The following is a 19,443-nucleotide window of genomic DNA, read 5'->3' on the forward strand; positions in this document are numbered from 1 at the left end:
GAGAGCACGTCAAACAGGGGCTGAGCCCGCTCCTCCCCTTGTAGGACTCGCCCGCTCACCGCCTCTTCCCCCCCCGCGGTCGGGTGGTAGTGGCGGGGCCGGAAGGGGCGCGGCGGCGGGCGCCATGGCGGCGGCGGGGCCCTTCGCACTGGTCACCAGCTGCGCCGGCGGCTTCAAGGCCGAGGAGCTCGTCAAACGTGAGTCGCCGCCGCGCCGCGCGGCCCCGGCCTGGCCTCCTCGCAGCTGTGGGCCTCGGGCCCGGCAGCTCCTCACCCTCAGCCCGGGCCCTCAGGGGGCGGCTCTCCTCCCCTCACGCACGGGCCCCTGACATGGCCCCTGCCTGCCCTGGGCCTGTGATGTTTAGCCATCTACCCTTGAGAGCGTCAGGGGCTTCCTGATTACTTTAAGGAAATAAGCTATTGAAGAGAGGCGGCGTAGGCCCGCTGATTGTGTTTTGTGCCCTTTGACACCAAGGAGCAGGCGGTATCACCACCACAGCCCACAGGGAAACAAGGAAACCGAACCTGTTGTTACCCACTGGCCCTATCTTAGGTGTGAATAAACTGTTGTAAGTTATACCTGGACTAAATAACTCAAGAATTGCCTTGAGGCTGACTAGAACAAAATCATAGAATACCAGGTTCGGACCACAGGGATCGTCTAGTCCAAGCTTTCTTGGCAAAGCATACTCTAGGCAAGCTGGCCCAGGACCCTGACCAGCTGAATCTTAAAAGTGTCCAATGTAGAAGAAATAACACTTTCTTCAACAACAAATGAAAACCATATTCATGAGACCATACGCTTCACTGATGCTGAGTGTTCTGGTCATTCACACACAGGGTACAAAAACGATTTTGTTTCACCAGGACATGTCAGTGGCCCAGGTGGCCCCTAGAACACGAGGGGGACAAACTGAAACAACCAGAGTGGCTTAGGAATATTGGGAAGGGGAAGACAAAAGCAGTCTAAATACTGTCGCTCTGGTTTCATCTTTCCATTGAACCTCAAGGATGGCAGAGTTTCTAAAATTCCTGGTTGGTCTCCGCTCTTGCTTTGCTTCAGCTTGCTTTCATGCATTAGACCATTTGTTGGTCCAAGGCAGAAGCACCAAAAAGGGAAAGCTAAAGAAATTCTTTTTTTCAGCACTTGTCAGAATTGTAGATTATACTTACTCTGTATCAAATACATAGAAGTCATTCTATAGGAAGTGGTTTTCTTGGAACACACTTCCCCTCTTTATGGTCTGAAAAAGGGAGCATGAAAATAAGGCCTGATAGTAGAAAAAACTTTGGTGGATTTTTCAGTAATTTTGAAATCAGGGGAATTCCGGGAAGAAGCTGTTTAGATCTTGATGGGTTTACCATTGCAGTTTGTTAGTACAGCTTCGGTTTTTAGGGAACTGTTGTGAACAGTTTGATGTACATACTAAGATGTATCACTTACCAACAGCCCCAAACACTTTTCTGGGTTTTTGGCAGTTTTGGAGAGATCTTCCTTAGGAGCCTGATAAAGCACAGGACTGCCCCCCCGGGACCGGTTCCCTCCATCTCATTAAACCACGTTGTGGAACAAGAATTACAGCACGAAGTCTGCAGTCAGAGATGGCTCTGTCAAAGCACTGCGTTGATACGGAACTATTTAAGGAGATTCCATACCAAAACATAATATGTTTCTGTAAAATCTTGTTCTTAGTTTGAGTGAAGGTATAAGCAAGGCCTGGTTGGACCGGGCTCTGAGCAACCTAGTCTGGTGGAAGCTCCCTTCCAATCCCTAACATTCTGTGATTCTGTGTCCCTGCCCATGACAGGGGGTTGGAACTAGATGATCTGTAAGGTCCCTTCCAACCCAAACCTTTCTGTGATTCTATGAAATTGGAAGGAATTATTCAAGGTTCCTGCAGCTTCCCTTTGATTATTTCTCATAGTGAAATTAAACAAGTAAAAAAGGGGAGCAAAAAGCTTCATTGGAATGTTATTTAAGCTGAGCAAGTCTCTTAAAACTTTTTTTTTTTTTTTTTAATGGTACTCACTTTGACATGTCCAGGCTTCTACTGTTTTCCAGTACCAAAACAAGAGTCTTATAGATAATCTTTGTGTATTCTTGTTGAGTTGTTTAACAAAAGACATTAAAATCTTCCTGAAAGAAACATGATCCTTTACTAAAATAAATACTGTGAGAATTTTAAGTTCCTGCTTTGTCTAACAAGTGAAATGACATCAAATCCAGGAGCATACCCAGAACAAACATCGTAAAACATTCAAGGACAAGGCCAAAGTACACTGGGCTGAAGGGGTTTTGGGGGGTTTAAAGAAAATGCTGGTACAATTCTCAAAATTTGTGCTTTTACAGCATTCAAGTGTCATGCCAGGTTAAATAATTATTTAAAAATGGTTTAGTTCAAAAAGACCATTATATGAGCTCCCGAGAGGCAGTACAGTGTTTGAGATATATTATGGCAAAATATGTTAAATACGGTGTTGTTTGGTAGGATCCGTGTTGCAGTTGGGTTTTGAGCCTATAACAGAAACATGAAAAAGAAGCCTGGTAACAGCGTTAGCCCTGCTTTTGCTGCTGTGCTTCTGGATTTCCCTGGTATGTACTCTTTCTAGGAAAATCTGTTTTGAAGTAGAAAGAAGCTGTGTAGAGTCTTCACTGTGAGGAGGTGTAGAATAACTGATTTCTCCTGCTGCCTGCCAGAACTTTCCAGGCTAATTACAAGGCGTTTTCCAGTGTTTTCTTCCCATTAAGTAGGAAATGGCTTGAGGACAAGAATATTTTGGTACATTTGCTTGATATTTTTTAGTCTTTCAGGTTTCTGTGGGATACCCTGAGTTCTTTATTTCATTAGATACTGTGGCAAAATGAAGCTGTTTAAAATGCACAGAGTAGAATTGGCTCTTCTCTTAGATACATTTGTCACAAATTAAAAGAGCAAATAAGATTGTTTTAATTTTTAAAAATGCTGGCCAACAGATACATACTGTCTGTTGTGATTTTTTTTTCCTCCTCTTTTTTACTGTTTACCACTCCTCCCCCACAACAAAATATCTACACCAAATGCGTATATCTGGGCTTTCTTTACTCCTTGTGTAATTTGCAGGAGTATTTTTTATGGTGTTTTCCACCAGGTGGCTCTCAAGGCCCAGAATGTGGGAACTACATGGTGCACCTACCAACTATGAGGATTTGTGATCACGGATGGCATTGTAGAAAACTGAATTATGTTCTTATAGCAGGTACTCATTCTGAAAAACACTAGGAAGAGAGAAATACCTTCATCCCTTAGGAAAAAAAAAAAAAACAAAAAACAAACCAACAGACTGCAAAGAGGAGTTGTAATGATTCTGAAAAAACATTACTCTTACACACACAACATAGTAGAAGTGCTTAAATATCAGTTGAGTGTTAGAGAACAGAAAACATGGCTGGAAGAGGCAAGATATCTGCATCTCCTTCTTTGATTATTATTCAGCTGTTTTTCTGAAAAGTTTCTCCTGGTCTCCAGTTTTCCTTTTTCAAAAGCAGTTGCTACCTTGCACTTAGAGAATATTTACAAAGCCTCCATTACAAAAAGGGCATTATGTTAGATTTTACAATTTTGCAGTGTCCTCTTGTCATCTGAACCATTGTTTGATTTATCTTGTCTATATGCAAACTCACAAAATTTTAAATCAACAAGTTTAAGTCAGTAAAATGAGCATTCATGTAAATAGCTGAAATTAATTTCCAGAATTATTGGTCGGAATTTTGTCCACTTCATTAAAAATCATAGATATTTGTGATTGAAGAGGGGACACAACTAATGAGCCTGCTGAAAAACATCAGCTGGTAACTGACTGCCTGGAAGTAAAATAACTTCTCCCCTGGAGAGATTCTGCAGAAATTTGGAAGTTCGTTGAGCCATATGACACCAGCCGCTGTTACTGGACTGAGCCATGAACTGATCTCCTGTATCAGTTGCTGTTGTGTTCTTAAATCGTTTTCTGATAGAAAACAGGCAAAGTGAGCCATGAACTGGGCTAAACAGGAGGAGGAGAATTGTCTGAGGCCAAATGTGATCTCATTGTAGGTCGGCGTTAGTGCAGAAAGTTGCGGAGATGAGTGGTGCCAACATATGCAGGAGGTAACGACCTCGGGATGATACCACAGCCAGCTTAGAAATGGTCAGTTTGGCACTTGGCCTCAAATAATTCACTGTAGGTGAAGCTTCTGTTGCTCTAAAGTTCTTTTATACAGACGCACGGGATGCTGAAATACATTATATCTTAATGAGTATTCAGCAGTTATTGGTAAGACTGTAGAAGTTATTTCAGTAAGATGTGTCCAGCATTAGTAATTGCCATATTTCTTAGACGACCCTAAACTCTAAATCCTGGTTTTGAATGTCCCTAAGCACCGTTCTTTTGTGGCGTGAACTTTTTCCGTGCGTGTTTTTAATGGTGGTGCATTTGGAGTCTGTTTGCATTCCTGTCATCCAAATAAGCCACTTGTGCTCATTAAGTCAGCCCAGTAGGTCCTGCCTACTGTTGTGGTCAGAGTGTGACTCAGTTGGTTTTCCAGGCCCTTTGGATGGCAAACCACTGACACTTTGAATGGCTGAGGAGTTTAAAAATGAGTAAGGCACTGGAGATTAGTTTGACAAGCCACCTCCTTTTGCCATGTTATTTTCCAATGAGTTTATTCTGTATCCAAATAAAACTTAATGGGGTTTATTCCAATGAATATTCTCTAAATTAGATGTGAACTATTCTGGCTGAATTTACTTTTCTCATTAAAATACAGGCTATCTTGGAAAGAAATTTCTGGAATCCAGAGGTGGCAAACGTAATCCTTAAAACTAGTTCCAACATGAAATATATCCTTGACAACTTAATTTGAGTTGCAGTCTGTATTTCTATTGTAGTTTCCGCTTGTTTACTCAAAAGGCCAAAATTTAATTTGTCTGAGTGACTTTTGTGGAAGAGAACTATTAACAAGACACCTAAGCTGTGTTTAGTTTCCTGCCATGAGTAATCAGGCTGTTTTGTGGTAGTTTGTTACAACCCTGAGCCATAACAAGTCTGAATCCTTTCTGAAAGTTCCTGCAATCACTTGAGTTTAGTGCGCAATATCCATTTTTACTGGGAGAGAAATTTCACAGGGGATCGGCAAAATCTCTTGAGATGAATGATGTGTAATCGGAAGCACAAAGGGATGAAAGAGGCTCCTTAAAATACAGGACCTGTAGCATGTAGCAGGAAATGGGATGTGTTCTAATTCTTCTAGCAGTACTTTAAGGCCTAAATTTGTCCATGGAGCCTTTTGTAGAGGAAAAAAAAAAAACAAACTTACAAAGCAAAGTGAAAGTTCTTTCATATCAGCTTTTGGAAATCTTTTGTTAAGAAGTTCTTTCCTTTTGTCTGCTTGCTCGGGTGGCTTTGTGCAGCCTTGTGCACCCTGCTTATTCACCAGTTAGATTTCTCAGACTTTGCAGTTAGTTACCAAAAAAAGATAATAAAAAATCATCATTGAACCTTTCTGTGGCAACCTTGACAGAAAGTGTTTCCTGACTTTTTGTTGATAAGATACACAGAATTTCAAATTCATGTCCAGACTATTTGGGGAGCAGCCTATTCTAGCATCGCCAGGAACTGTCTCAGTACCTTTAAGACAAGACCCTTAAGATTTTAGAAAATCCATATACTTTTTCTTTTTTAACTCTTCATATACCCAAAGATATTTCAGAGGGCTCAGTGATTTTTATATAAAATTGACCTGTGTTTTGAAGCACCCATAGGTTTGTCCAGCTTGACCAAGATATTCTGCCCGTTCCAGCGAGGTATTTTAAATACAGATGGATCCTCTGCTCTGCTCTAACCATAATTCAGCTCCAGCGGGTGGCTGTGACACTGCAAGTGTGCGCTCTGAAGGGCAGCATTCAACATCACATTATCAAAGCACGGACGTGGATTTTAATTGTCGAACTCCTACGTGGAATTTAATGGGAATTACAACGGAATTGTAGTAACTTGGTTTATTTTCTCATTAGTTACCTTCAGGTTTTGGTCACAGTCAAACAGTTCTTTACATTTGAATGAACAAGCAGGGTTTGTTGCTGCTGTAATAAAGTCAAGGTATTCTCTCCATACATCCTGTTTACAGGTAGTGAGTTTGAGGCTGACACTTTTCAAGGCATTTCCAGGAAAAAAAGACTTGATTTTTTAAGAGCTCCCCTACCATATTTTATTTCTAAAGCTCAGTAATAAACTCTTTTGAAAGCTAAGTAAACTCTAGGACGGAGTAACAAATTGAGTTCAAATTTCTGAAGATCTTAATATATGTTTTATTATAGTAAATAAAGATGGCTCTATATTGGCACTGTACCAAGCTTCTCTAGACAATTTATTTTCTTCATGCTTGTTTTATCATCTACCTCTTTCATTTTCTTCTATACAGGTATCACAGGAAAAGATGACCTTGCTGCGGGTGCAATTACAAGTGGAAAAGTGAATTTCTACCCCTGGACAATAGATAATAAATATTACTCTGCAGATATTCACCTCTGTGTAGTACCAAACGCATTTCTTGTTACTGCAGATATTGCTGAATCTGTGCAAGCGTTTGTTGTGTACTTCGACAGCACAATAGTAAGACTCTTCTGCTTCATTATGTTGCTTTGTCTGTATGATATAGTTGCCTTACCACAGTGATAACTGCAAATTATATTTTCCTCATCTTGTGCCATCCATTGCTTTTAGGCTGTTCTGTTAATTGTTAGTAAGTCAATGTTAAATTATACCTGCTGACCATGGCAGCAGTTTCCTTCCCTTTTACTATTCTACTCCAGCTGGAAGAGAGGTTTTCAGGATGCAAAAATGCCACTAATTTAGGCAAATCCTCCTCCAGCTTCACTCCTGGCTGATATTCACAAAGGCTGCTTCAGGAAAGCCAAGAGTGAGGGAGCTAAACCTAAGATTCAATGCTATCGTTTTACCCAAAATTGTTTCTACTAATCTGGCAGCAGTGAAAACAGTGCTTCAGCAAAAGCCAGAGAGATTCTGAAACAAAAAAGTACTCTAAGTAAGGAACTGTTTTTATACCACAGGTGGGAAAAGGGTACATACTACACATTTGGCAAAGTTACCTTTTACCAGACATCTCAGGGCTGTCTCAGAATAAACTAGAGCAAGGGGAGTAGCTCATCAGCCCCCATAACATCCACTTTAATGTAGATGATGGCATAGCTACCCTTAAAACCCAAGATATTCTTAAAATTAAATACTCAGGATTAGCCTTAAGTAAAAATGTTTCCTAGTCTACACTTAGATTGCATAGTTAATATTAAACATGAAAGGGAGGTCCAAGGCAGTAGGATTAACTCATCTGTAAAATAAGAATCAGAAGGAAGTTGTGTATAAATCAACTCCTCTGATTAGAACATAAATGTAAACATACTTGATATGCAACCTAGTATATTTCCAAATTTAATTGGTTTTATTCTAATACTAGTAATGCTTTTAAAACTCAAGTATTTGAGGATGTATCACAATGACCTTTTTTCCTCCCCTTTAGAAATCTGGACTTGATAGTGTCTCCGAATGGCTTCCCCTGATGGAAGAGTGGTTGCCGGAAGTCATGATCCTGGTTTGTAACAGAGTATCTGAAAATGGTATGACACCTAAAGAAGTTCCACCCTGACTTAGACTTACTAATCTTGCCTGATAATTTATTTTCTAGTTAACGCAATTGTTTCTTAAAATATTTTTGTTAGACCAACTTTGAGATTTAATTGAGAAGAGCCAAGTCACTCCTGCAACCAGGAACAGAAGAGTCTTAAGCTAGTTGTGGTTAAAACTGAATCAGAATTTTACAAGCTTGCTTAAAATGAACTCTGTGTATCCCTTTCCTAGTGTACCAGTGTGCACTATAAAGTCATTAAAAGGTATTAATATTTCTGGATGTGCATAATCCTCTCTGGTGAAGAATGATGATTACTGCTGGTTGCTTAATTACAGTGGAAACTATGTTCATCTTTTTTCACCATTTGGACATTAAAGGCACATGTTTGCTTTGGTTCTAGAGTAGCATATGCAACACCACATCAAGCTGTAGGGTGCAGAGGTGACCCTGTAACTTAATTTGGATTCAAACCTGGAGTTAACAGAAGTCTTCATTCACTGTGGCACTTCACTTACATTGCCCTTTGAGTACCCACTGGAAAGCCATTTGATTTTGTGGTATTTGAAAACAAAACCAAAAACAATTCAAAGGAGGAGTTCAACTGGAGTTTTGGGGATCAGATTCAAAGTGAAGGGAAAATCCATGCCAGCTACTATATATTTTTGCCCCATGGAATCCGGAATAAGCAGACAACTTTGAGGAAATAGAATGTAGCTTAAGATTCAACTACTGATATTAGTGTCAGATGAACATACGTTCAGTACAAGTTTTTGTTTCCCAACTGTAGGTGTTAACAGACAGAAAGCTCAAGAGTGGTGCATCAAACACGGCTTTGAACTGGTAGAACTCAGCCCTGAGGAACTGCCTGATGAAGACGGTAGGACTGCTACTACTACTGTTTTAATTTTGGGAATGCAAGAGCACACCAAAATACCTTCTAAACAATTGCAAGGGGTATAACTTGATGTGCTACATGATTACAGCATGGAATGCTCCCAGTTGGTGAGGCTTAGTCTCAGCTGTAAAAGGTCAGGAGGAGGAGGTCATTTCCTGCAAGAAATTCTGTTTGTCTCCTCCCAAATACAGCTGCTGTTTATGTAGCACCTACATAAAAATAATATCTGCTGCTTTTTCTGGCACTAATCCTAGGACTGTATTGATAGATTAGAAGCATTTATATTCTACTTTGCAAAAAAAAAAAAAAAAGTAGAGAATCAGAGAGATGCACAAGGGCAGTAAAACATCTTCAAAAAAAAAAGACTTTTAAAACCCATTGTACATACCGAGAAAAGATCAACATTATTCATATGGTGACATGATAGGCTGAAAAGGGGAGATTGTTAAAAACGTTTCAGAGTATCACACACTGCTACACAGGAAATAAACCAGTTTCAAAATCACTGGCTGACCATGTGTTTATAACTTGAGAAAACCCATCAGGCAAAGTCAGAAGTGTGATATGTGATGTTCCACTCTTGAAAAGTGACTGTGCACTTCCTGACAGCCTTATCAGCATCAGCCTTATCTCCTCATTTCAGCGATACAAAAAAGTGTTCACATCTTACCTCTGCAGAGCCAAAATGAGGCAACTGACTCCATTTCCAGGCTGGTGAAATTAGTCACTGACATTTGCTCTATTTCAGGTTCACCAAATATGTAGCTGTCACCAAAAATAATTTAGTCTAAAGTCCTAAACTAGAACTCAAGTCCCACCTCTCCCCCCTTTAAGGACCTAGATAAGAGTTGTATCTTGAGTAGCTAAAACCACCACTTCTTCCCCCGCCGTGTCTTTAAACGTGCATTGCTTTTTGATACTTTGTTAGTCAGGGAGGGATACACATATTTCCGATTTGTAGAAACCAGAAAAATCAGAAGTGGATACCTCTTAGACTAAAGTTTTCTTATGAAGTGCTTTAAAAGGAAATACTAGTAACATTAAATCAAGTTATTTTTCTATTGAATAGTTGTTGTAAAGAGCGAGCTCTTTACTATTTAAAGAATATAAGTAATGGGAATAATAATAACTCAGGATGTTAGTCTTTGGAGTATTAAGATCTGTGTTCTTTCCTAGTTTTTTTTAATATGATAGTTGATTCACTGTGACTCATGCATAGGAGGAAATGTGTTCTAGTGAGTAACTTATTTAGCCTGTAAACATGCTGTGTGAATTACAAAAGATAAAATGGATACAGTAAACATACTGGGCCAGTATCTGCTTAAAAATTATCAGTTTCTGGCAGCTCATCACAAATGAACTGGAGCTCTTGCTACGACTACACAGTTTGTGCAGTAAGGCTAAGAACTCTAAACTGAGAAAAAACCAAACAGCAGTGTCATATAGGGCAAAATATTTGATCAAAGGGGTCATAGACAGCTTTAAATTTTTTTTAAAGGCACTTCCAGTTACTGTACCTGTCCCTCAGTCATCCTAGATGAGTTTGATTTTTAAGCAATCGTATTTTCGTATCCAAAGGGTTGATTTTTTTCTTTATTTTTCACTGTTGCTTTGTGAGACCCGCACAAACATGGGAAGCTGACTAAACTGAGGAAATGGGAAAACTGACTTTACACAGAGTGGTGACAGATCTATTCAGTAAATGCGTTGAAGTCCAAATAATGCTTTTCCTAGTCTTTCAAGTTACTGTAATTCACAGGATTACTGGAACAATTGGAGTTAGATATTGTGGACATGGCTTTACAGTGATCATTTTAACTTTTAACAAGCATCACACCTTTTTTAAATGGTTCTCCGAAGTTCTTTACTTTCTAAAGAATGGAAAAGTATTTTTAACACCTGTTTTGAAGTCATACAGCATTCTAAAAGACCTTGGGGTAAAAGATGCCTTACTTTTAACAGCAACTTAAAAATTGCCTATTAGTATTTGTATGTTATTTAACAATGTAGGCTTTATGCTAAATATTTAACAAAACCCCACTCAGAATTTAGATTTCCCTACAAAGGGCTGAGAGCTCACAATTCATGATACCTGGAAGCGTAGACTAACAAGTTAGGCGTTAATTTAGTTTTGTTTGGCCTCTCGTGAAGCAAAGGCAAGAAATCCGTGTTTCTGAACAAAAGTAATAAGTTATATCACGATAAGATAGGACAAGCATTCACACACGCATCATCTTACTTTCAGGCATGTAATGGTTTGTGGTCTAATTGTTAGGAGTGAAATGTCTTTGTCTTTTGTTTTAGATGATTTTCCAGAGTCCACCGGAGTGAAACGAATTGTACAAGCCTTAAATGCCAACGTGTGGTCCAATGTAGTCATGAAGAGCGGTAGGTAACACAGATTCCTCTTATATGAATTCTGGAGAATGCAAGGCCTGGAGGGCTTCATATTTTTAGCAAAAGTTTAAACTGAGCAGCTACAGTGGTACTGCCACTGCCTCAGCAGCTGGAGAATAGAGCACTTGTCAGCCTTTTAGATAGACTAGTAGAGTTCCAGGTATTGCATTCTTTGTCCCTCAATGCACAGAGAAACTTACAGGAAATGAGTGAGATTTATTCCTGTTTCAGCATCTGTTCCTGTTCCCTCTGTACTTTTAACTTGCTGTCTACCAGTAATTTGAATTAAATCTTCCACTAACTCTTCAAACTTCAATGAAAAATAAAAGCTTGTTCCACCAAGCTCTAGCAGCCAACAGCTAGTTGTTATCAGGTTGATCTAGGAACTGATACATGGTTGAGTGTAGAAGAAATGTTAAATCCCAAGTTTGTTTTAGTTTTTTGAAAAAAAAAGAAATTGAAGCAGGCATGAGAACAGCAAGTGCAGAGATGAGATTCAGGAAATAAGTGATTTCAAATGTCTGTTGAAGAACATTTTAAGTGCGTTGCAAGAAGGACTGTCTTCCCTACAGAAAAACCCACTTGAGTACATGGAAACCACAGAATATTTTGCAAACATTGCAAAAAACAACCAAACAAAACCAAAAAACAACCAAACAAAACCAAAAAACAACCAAACCGCAAAGCCAGATAACTGGTTATCAAGTAGAATTAGAATTTTGCAAACATCACTTTAGGATTAGATTTGATAGAAAAGGAAATGCTGTGGCTAGCCCAGAGTTATTGCAAGCATAGATACTTCCATTTACTTGGAAACATTTAATGGCCTTTCTGATAACACATGCTGGTGCAGGAAATGTAGGAAGATTAAACTCTTGTGGAGTGCCTGGCCTGACATCTCTTGTTTCACAAAGTCTCAACCCATTACCAGCCTTCCAACGTCTCTCTGCGTCCTCATGTTCGGTTTTCCACTGTTGCAGCTTCTTCCTCCCTATGTCTTTTAACTATGTGATGATTTCAAGTGTGAAGAGGCTTCTGCTAGTTCTAACTGGAAGATGGTTACTGGATGAGAACTGCGAAACTGATAGTCTTTTAATCTTTTTTTTTTTTTTTTAAGGTATCCTTTTGAGTGATACTCGTACCACATCAGAATGAGATTAAAGTTGGTTCTAACTTAGTGTAACTTTTGTAGAGAAATACGTAGCCATTTGAGATGGCGTAAAGTATCTCACTAGTGCTAAAATGGTTTTCTTAACACCATATTTCCTGCATTTGACAGATGCCACATTACAGAAGAACAGAACTTAGTCACATGTTCGGTTCTTTATGGGTGGAAATTCCTGTGCATCATTAGTATGTTCTGTAAAGGTCAGACTCCTTGAAAATCCACATTTTCTAGCTCTGCAGCGCAGAAACCACACAGCATTGATGCATGTTACTACAAACCCCTCAGGAAGTGAACTATATTTGGAAGCTGTTGCAGCCTGACTGTGCCTTCAAAGGGAAATTGTTGAGCACTTAAAATAAAACTTTTTACAACCTGTAACATATCTTTTGTTTTCAACTTCCTCCTGATCCTGGAAACCGGCTGCCATGTAAATCAAACTTTAGCTTTTCTACCAAACTACCTATAGCTGCTGGCTCTTTAGAAAACATGCAGTCATACTTCATGTGAAGATTTTTTTCATGGACTATAAGATATTTGGGTAGAAGTAAAAGCTTATAGCGCTGCCAAGTGTAGCCATTCCTAAAGGCGGTGTTACAGCACTGCCTTACTTCAGCTGTTTGCATGAGACTTTAAATTCACAGACAGAGCAGGAATGACACCTTTCAAGGACAAGTATTAAGCCCCTATTATTTTAAGATGTTTTATCTTAAACCCAAACACAATTCTTCTGAAGTTGTGAAGTAGTTTTTTCATGCACCTATTAAGAAAGTTTCCAACCTTTCAGTTTTTTCCTCTAGTGTGTAAATACATTCATTTCATACCAGTTCATAAAAATAGGTGTTAAATGTGACATAGTTAAATGATAAACATTTTTACATCAACACCACATGCTTTACAAGTTAGTAAAGCAGTTTTGTCTCTAGTAGAAGAAAAACCAGAGAGTCTCCAGAGGGAAATTGCGTTTTGGAGTTGGCACAAAGTTGCTGGTTCTCCAGGCCTCAGAGCTCTGTGCACTATGAGAATTCAGGTGGTTTTCTTGGGCAGAAAAACACAAGAAGTTCTTCAGCCAACATCTTCCCCCCGCAAAAGCAGTTCACTGCTGGCCCTTAAGGAGCAAAGATGATTGACCTGGACAGTAAGAAGAGAAACAACTCCCTGCCCTCTGAAAGAAACTCCTGATCTGTTTTCCTGCTTAAACATGTGTGAGTGATCCCAGCTGAAGCTGGTTACTTAAACTGGGGCCAGTGATTAGCCCATCTCTCTTTACAAATAATTAGCCTGTTTTGGGGGAGCTATTTAAACCTAGTTATTTAAACAAATCATTAATTTTGACTTTTTAATTCCAATTTTGTGTGGAAGTCAGGATCACCACATGGTCAGCTGGAAACAGACTGTGGAGGAATAATGGCTAAAGACAGTGGAAAACATTTTGCGGTGGGTTGAGCATATATGAACTTTGAACCCAAGCTCAGAGCTTTGCAGCCATTGATGAGTAATACCTGTCAAAATGTATAAAAACCATCATAACAGCCACCAACTATTACAATAAGTTGAGTGAGATAATGTTTGGCTTTGATGCCGTAAGAACACTGTGTAAGGCATCACCCGCTTCCTGAATTGCACCCAGAAGATGAAATAACTTTTACATCCAATAAAAAGGTTTATGGGAAGGCTTTTTCAAGGGTGTGCCTGCAACCAAGTGCTCTGTCTGCCACCTCCCTAACCACAGATCCAGAAACAAAAAGCTGCTTTCCAGCAATCCCTGCTGTAGATTCCAGTTCTAACTGGGACAACATTTTGTGATTCTGCTGGCTGAGGTTACATGTGTGTGGTGGTGGGGATGGAGCCACCGTTATTTTTCTGGATGGGATGAGCTGTAATTGTAGATATGGAAGAGGTACATGATGAGCTCACTTCATCCACCTCCCTGCCAATATGGGAATGTTCTCTCTCAAGTACAGTCTGACTCAGAAATTGGCTAAATGTCCATCTTTACAGTTTTCCAAAAGCTCTTTGCTCAGCCTGCTGAAACGCGGGGAAGCTCCTCTGTTGTGGGTTGTGAGTCTCAATCTTTTATCGCTCAATTGCCTGTTAATTTAGCTGGCGGACTTCACAGCCTTTCACGTCTTGCCACTGAACTTTTTTAAGGCAATTTGTCTGGCCAGACTGATTCACTTCTTCCCAAACCTTTGGTGAGTGATCCGTTAAAGCAGTAAAACTGGACAAAACAGCCAATTGAAACAAATACCTGCTCGGGGAGCAGGAGAGGGGAAGAGAAGGGGACAAGACATGTGAGCCCAAGTACACAGTATTAAACAGGAACTGAGGTCTTAGTAATTAACTAATGGTGACATGTTTACATGTTTTCTAGAGAGCTGATGGTTGTAGTTGTATGTTCAACTCTTCAAGATGAGATTTTTCTATAAATGGCAAGTCAGTTTGGACAGTGCATAAGAATTACATCATCTCAGCATTTGAGTCTGGAGCTTAGTCATTAGTGTAATAATTCAGAACACTTTTTTTAAAAAAAAGTGATATTAATCATTCTTCTGGCACGAGTTGTTGTTTCCTGGCTAGTTGTGGTACAAAACCTTAATGTTATTTTTTAATTTACTAAAATACTAAGATTTGCAGAAAAATCTCCCGAGTCCCTTCTGTAACTCTGGTTATTTAGTACTCAATGCAAGGCCAGCTGAAAACATGGCTTAGAAGCAAAACACCTCAGAATAACTCCTATTATGCATATATTTAATTTTTTTTTTTAAATGATGTTTAAAAATACTGACAGTTTAATTTAAAAGTACTGTGCTGCATCTTTTATCTTAGATGATTGTTTAGCTTTAGGTTTTAATTAACTTTTTTTTTAAAGGCTGGATTTCAAGATACCTTAACTACACAGCAGGGCAGCAGATGTGGAAACCCAAAGCACCTGGCAGTGCCAAGAGACCTTGGATTTGATGGCTGGGTCCTTCCATGAATGCTGAATTAGATATTTAAACCTGGCCTTTGCCGTTACCATAGTGCTCCACCTGTTTAGACAATATGTGTCTAAGCAGAGAGACTTGTTGCATTTCCTGTATTTAACCACGAACTCAGTGCTGCTTCCCATGGATGGTGAACCTGGGTCTGCTGAGTGTCGCTTACAGCAAATGCCTCTTCTGGATTTTGAAAACCACCTCCTTTGGCATCAGAAGAAATTTGCCAGACTAAATCCTAACACAGCAGTGACTTCCAATAGGAAGAAAAAAGAGCTCCCGTCTCTTGTGGCTTACATATCTATTCCCTGTTGGTAATATTGAGCAATAAATATTGCATTTTCTGTCAAACTAACAGCTGTTTTGTTTTTAGACAGGACCCAGGGCTTTGGTCTCCTCAGTTCATTAGCAGGTGCGAACTGTAGCATCGGGTCAGAAGAGAACCAAAATACACAAGTAAACAGTAATTCCTATTGTCCTTTGCTCGTACTGTTTCTTCTGTTGCTCTTTCATGTTGTCACACTTGGTGTAGTGGGGGCTTTTGGTTTTTTTTCCTCCATTCGTAAAGGGTGCTTCACAGTCTTCTGGAGCGGATTTTAAAGAGAATGTCTCTCAAGTCTGGAAAACTGTCTGCATTTTTCTTACAAGTCCTCCTGAGACAGTTGTTCATAGGAGCTGTCACCTCGTGGCTGTGAGCTTGCTGTTTTTTGGGATATTGCCTCAGAACTCCTCATTTTACCTGGCGATGACTGGTTGTGTGCTCAGTGCATAAAGCTGTTGGGTGTTGATTCCACTGACTTCAGCACCGTGTAAATGTTTTACCCCAGAAAACCCACTGGAGCTGAGGAAAGGTTATTAAAAGCTCCATGCAGTATGTCAGTTTTCATTAATATCCAAGAGCAGCACTTTGTGCAAAACGAAGACAACAACAAACCTTCATGTGGTACCTATGTACAGTGTTGCAAAAGTGGCTTTTCATAATACATCTGGTTTTCATAATACACAGGTTTTGCATTAAGTAACAGCTTAAGATAAAGTTTTTAAAGTCAAGCCAGGAAGCACCTGATTTGCTGATGATGCTTTTTGGGTGTGTTGTTGGATGCTCTAACATCTAGTTGTTTCCTGACAGGCCAATCCATCAGCAGCAGACAGAGAAGAATCGCAGTTAGACAGTAGAGAAGATGCAGCCGGCACAGACAACTTGCAGATCAACAACTCTGTAGGTGAGATCTCTCTCTGCTCGACAGGTTTGTTGGAGCAGGCACCCCTGGCCACTGGCTTCTTTTCCATGAAAACTGTGGCATAAATGCCCTTGCCAGAGGCAGTAGAGGCTAATTGTTTAGACTTCAGGTGTTCTTATTGAAAAAGTGGCCCCACGTTCAGACAGGATAGAGCCCCTGCAGCACAACCACCTGGAAACATTCACATCTGATGTGTGTATTGTGTATATTTAGAATAAATTGTGGTTCAAGTTTCAAGCTTTATGGTTGCAGAGAAAAATCCTTATGGTGTGACCCAGCAGGAGGTAGATGAACCACGCTCTGCTGGGCTGAGTCCTCAGATGTTCAGGTGTTTTAAGCTATAGGTCCTTAGATATTTGCACCGTTCCAGGAGATGGGAATTTCTTACAAGTTGTATGTGGAGAACTCCTAAAGGGTGGGTGTTGTTAGTCGTGGTCTAAGCATAGTCTCATTGCTCTTTCATTTATTCCGTGGCTGTTCCTAGACTGATCATTTTATAATAAGCAAGAGACCTTAAATATTGGTTGAACTCAAAAACACTCTTGCAATGTAATGTATCAAAATTAATGACCACTGTAATGGTGCCGTGAGCCGTCTGTATGAACAGTCAGTAAATTAAATGTTTCTTTCCTGTGGGGTTGGAATTTGCAAGTGGGATTTCCAGATGTTAAAATACTGTTTTTATCAGAAAGGCTTCCATACCTGCTGACAGAGGAATTTACCTTAAACCAACCTATACGCATTTATTTCAGATCCCATGTTAGATATGGACATTCAGGAGTTAGCCAACCTGACCACGAGAGACAGCGACCTGGAGAACTTCGAAAGGCTCTTTTCAAAGCTGAAAGAAATGAAAGGTAACGTACCAGGGAGAGACGTCCTGAGCTGTATCGCCCCTTCTAGTCACTCTGAGGCATGAAAGTCGGGGTGGGAGATGGGAAGATTGTACAAATTCCTGTTCTCCTGTCAGAGTTTTTTTATCAGTAGCTGATCTTTTCATCAATTTGTCCTTCATCTTGATAGTGCTCTTGAAAGAAGTAGGTGCTGCCCAGCTGGCTGCTGTCACATTGGGTTTGTCCACTGTGAACTAATGCTACACAATTTTCTATAAACAAACCTTTTTTCTTTTCAGCTCTGCGACTGTGTGCCAGTCTTGTCGCTTAAAGCTACAGATGTTTGAGGTGAAATCCAGTGTGCTCAGCAGCATCGTCTTTCTGGTGTTTGGGAATTGTAGTTGCCCTTACTAAATAAGATTCTTTTTGTTATGATCTTAAACTTGTTTCTTCATAGTCCCCTAAAAACAGCTGCAACAGGCATTTTGCTCCCTGCTCCCTCCTGAGGTTCACAACCTACGCCATGTTCTTTTCCACAGATAAAGCCGCAACGTTGCCTCACGAGCAAAGAAAACTACACGCGGAAAAGGTGAGGTTTGGAAATTGGCCTTGAAATTATTAAAAATGGGGGTTTCCTTTCTAAGCCATAGTTACTTGGCTTGCAGAGTTCCTGTATCAGGAGGAGTAAGAACAAACTGTGCAGTCAATGGGAAGACTGCTATCTCGCAAGAGCTGGAGATTTTGGAACACCAGAAAATCTTAGAAGGCCTCACAGCTCTGAGGGTGCAAACCAGCTTGTGCTCAAGTCACTGGACGAGCCTTGATCTCACAGAACATTTAATTGTGCCTTAATTAGCACTAATTTTCTATCACACCTGCCTCCCTGAATTCTAAATAACCGCCTCTGTGGTGTGGAAATAACTTCAGAGAGGATTAGCATTGGGCCTAGAAACGTGGTTGCTAGATTCAGCTGCTGCTCAGTTTCTATGTTTTGGATGGTAAATGCATAATCTTCAGGCATTTGAGGGGAATTTTTCTCCCTTTCTCTTTTTTCCCACTGTTAGGTGGCCAAAGCCTTCTGGATGGCAATTGGAGGAGACAGAGACGAAATCGAAGGGCTCTCCTCGGATGAAGAAAACGAAATTCTGTAGCTGTAAGTGACAGAGCGATCCCGAAAGAGGATTTGCCTGCAATGAGCGTTTATTGCGAAAAGCCCCATTTAGCTTTAGTTGCTTTCCTTGGTTAAGGGATTCCCTGCATAATTGTAAAAAGTAACACATTCCACAACACCTAATGGTTCGAGTGGTTGTGTCTGCCTGTTCGTTTATTCTCTCCCAGAGATTTCTGGAAGGCGATGCATGCACTTAGAGGAAATCATAATTAGTTTACATTTTTCAAATTAACATTTTTATTGTTGCCTCTTTTGAGTTTAAATAAACCAATTTACTACCAGTTCTCTTTCTACATATGGCTGGTGGTTGTTAAGTGACTACTTAATTCCAGACTCAACGTCGTAGATGTCGGCCTGTTGGATGGGTTTATGTGGCTTTATAGCTGACTTACTAGCTAAAACAAACCAGATTTATATGAGCCATGAAGAGAAAGTTGCTGAATTGTGCCCTGGTGTGGGACGCTGCGCCAAGGCTGAAAGGTTAGTCCTGCTGGGTGCCAAAATTATTAATAACAGCCCCCAGGCTCTGAGTTCTGTTTGCGGCTGTAAGTACGTGGTCCTTCCCTGGAAGGTCAGGGCTTGTCCCACACTCCCTGGGTTTCCATTAGAAATTAAATTTGGGATTAAATGGAAGACAGATTTTTTATTTTTGGCTGCTGTTCCAGGGGTGAACTTCCCAGCGCAAACCTGCAGTACTTCTTGTTCTCCAGGACCCAGCAGAATGCACAGACCTGCTGGTGAATTTCGCCCCAAATACCTAAAGAGAAAAGCTGGTTTTAAAACCCCATGCTGGCACCTGCTGTGTTTCTGACAAACTTACGCTCCTGTATGTTCCTTGGAAGGCAGCAGAGTGCAAGTCTCAAATTGCTGCTTCAATGGTGAGCAATCTTATTTAGAGATTTTTGAAATGACCTTTCCCAATGTCTGGTTTTTGTGTCACTAAATTTTGCGAGTCTTGAGACAGCGATTTTCCATAAATTATTTGACAGCTTTAAATTTTGAAAGTGTTTTCCCTGTGGTTCTTGACCTTCCTTGCCTCTTCTTTTAAGCAAAGCTAAAATAATAGGCTGCTTGGAAGGCTGTAAATAATTTCCTGGGTAAAAA

General features: G+C 40.2%; 1 protein-coding gene across 1 annotated transcript; it reads left to right on the forward strand.

The window, feature by feature from the left end:
• Nucleotides 1–45: 45 nt before the first annotated feature.
• On the forward strand, nucleotides 46–18,620 carry AAGAB (alpha and gamma adaptin binding protein). The gene is made up of 10 exons (XM_065847796.2): nucleotides 46–197; nucleotides 6,436–6,626; nucleotides 7,552–7,648; nucleotides 8,447–8,536; nucleotides 10,859–10,942; nucleotides 15,468–15,550; nucleotides 16,224–16,317; nucleotides 17,088–17,192; nucleotides 17,708–17,757; nucleotides 18,233–18,620. Exons 1-10 carry the CDS (start codon nucleotides 125–127, stop codon nucleotides 18,317–18,319), a joined length of 954 nt encoding a protein of 317 aa, XP_065703868.1. The 5' UTR covers nucleotides 46–124; the 3' UTR covers nucleotides 18,320–18,620.
• The last annotated feature ends 823 nt before the right edge of the window (nucleotides 18,621–19,443 follow it).

Source organism: Patagioenas fasciata, chromosome 12 (genome assembly GCF_037038585.1).
Source record: "Patagioenas fasciata isolate bPatFas1 chromosome 12, bPatFas1.hap1, whole genome shotgun sequence".
In the NCBI taxonomy this organism is placed as follows: Eukaryota; Metazoa; Chordata; class Aves; order Columbiformes; family Columbidae; genus Patagioenas; species Patagioenas fasciata.

Coding starts and splice junctions, on each gene's coding strand:
- AAGAB (XM_065847796.2), top strand. CDS start 125: ATGGCGGCGGCGGGGCCCTTCGCACTGGTCACCAGCTGCGCCGGCGGC. Junction 7,649..8,446: donor TAACAGAGTATCTGAAAATG/GTATGACACCTA, acceptor TCCCAACTGTAG/GTGTTAACAGACAGAAAGCT. Junction 17,758..18,232: donor GAAAACTACACGCGGAAAAG/GTGAGGTTTGGA, acceptor TCCCACTGTTAG/GTGGCCAAAGCCTTCTGGAT.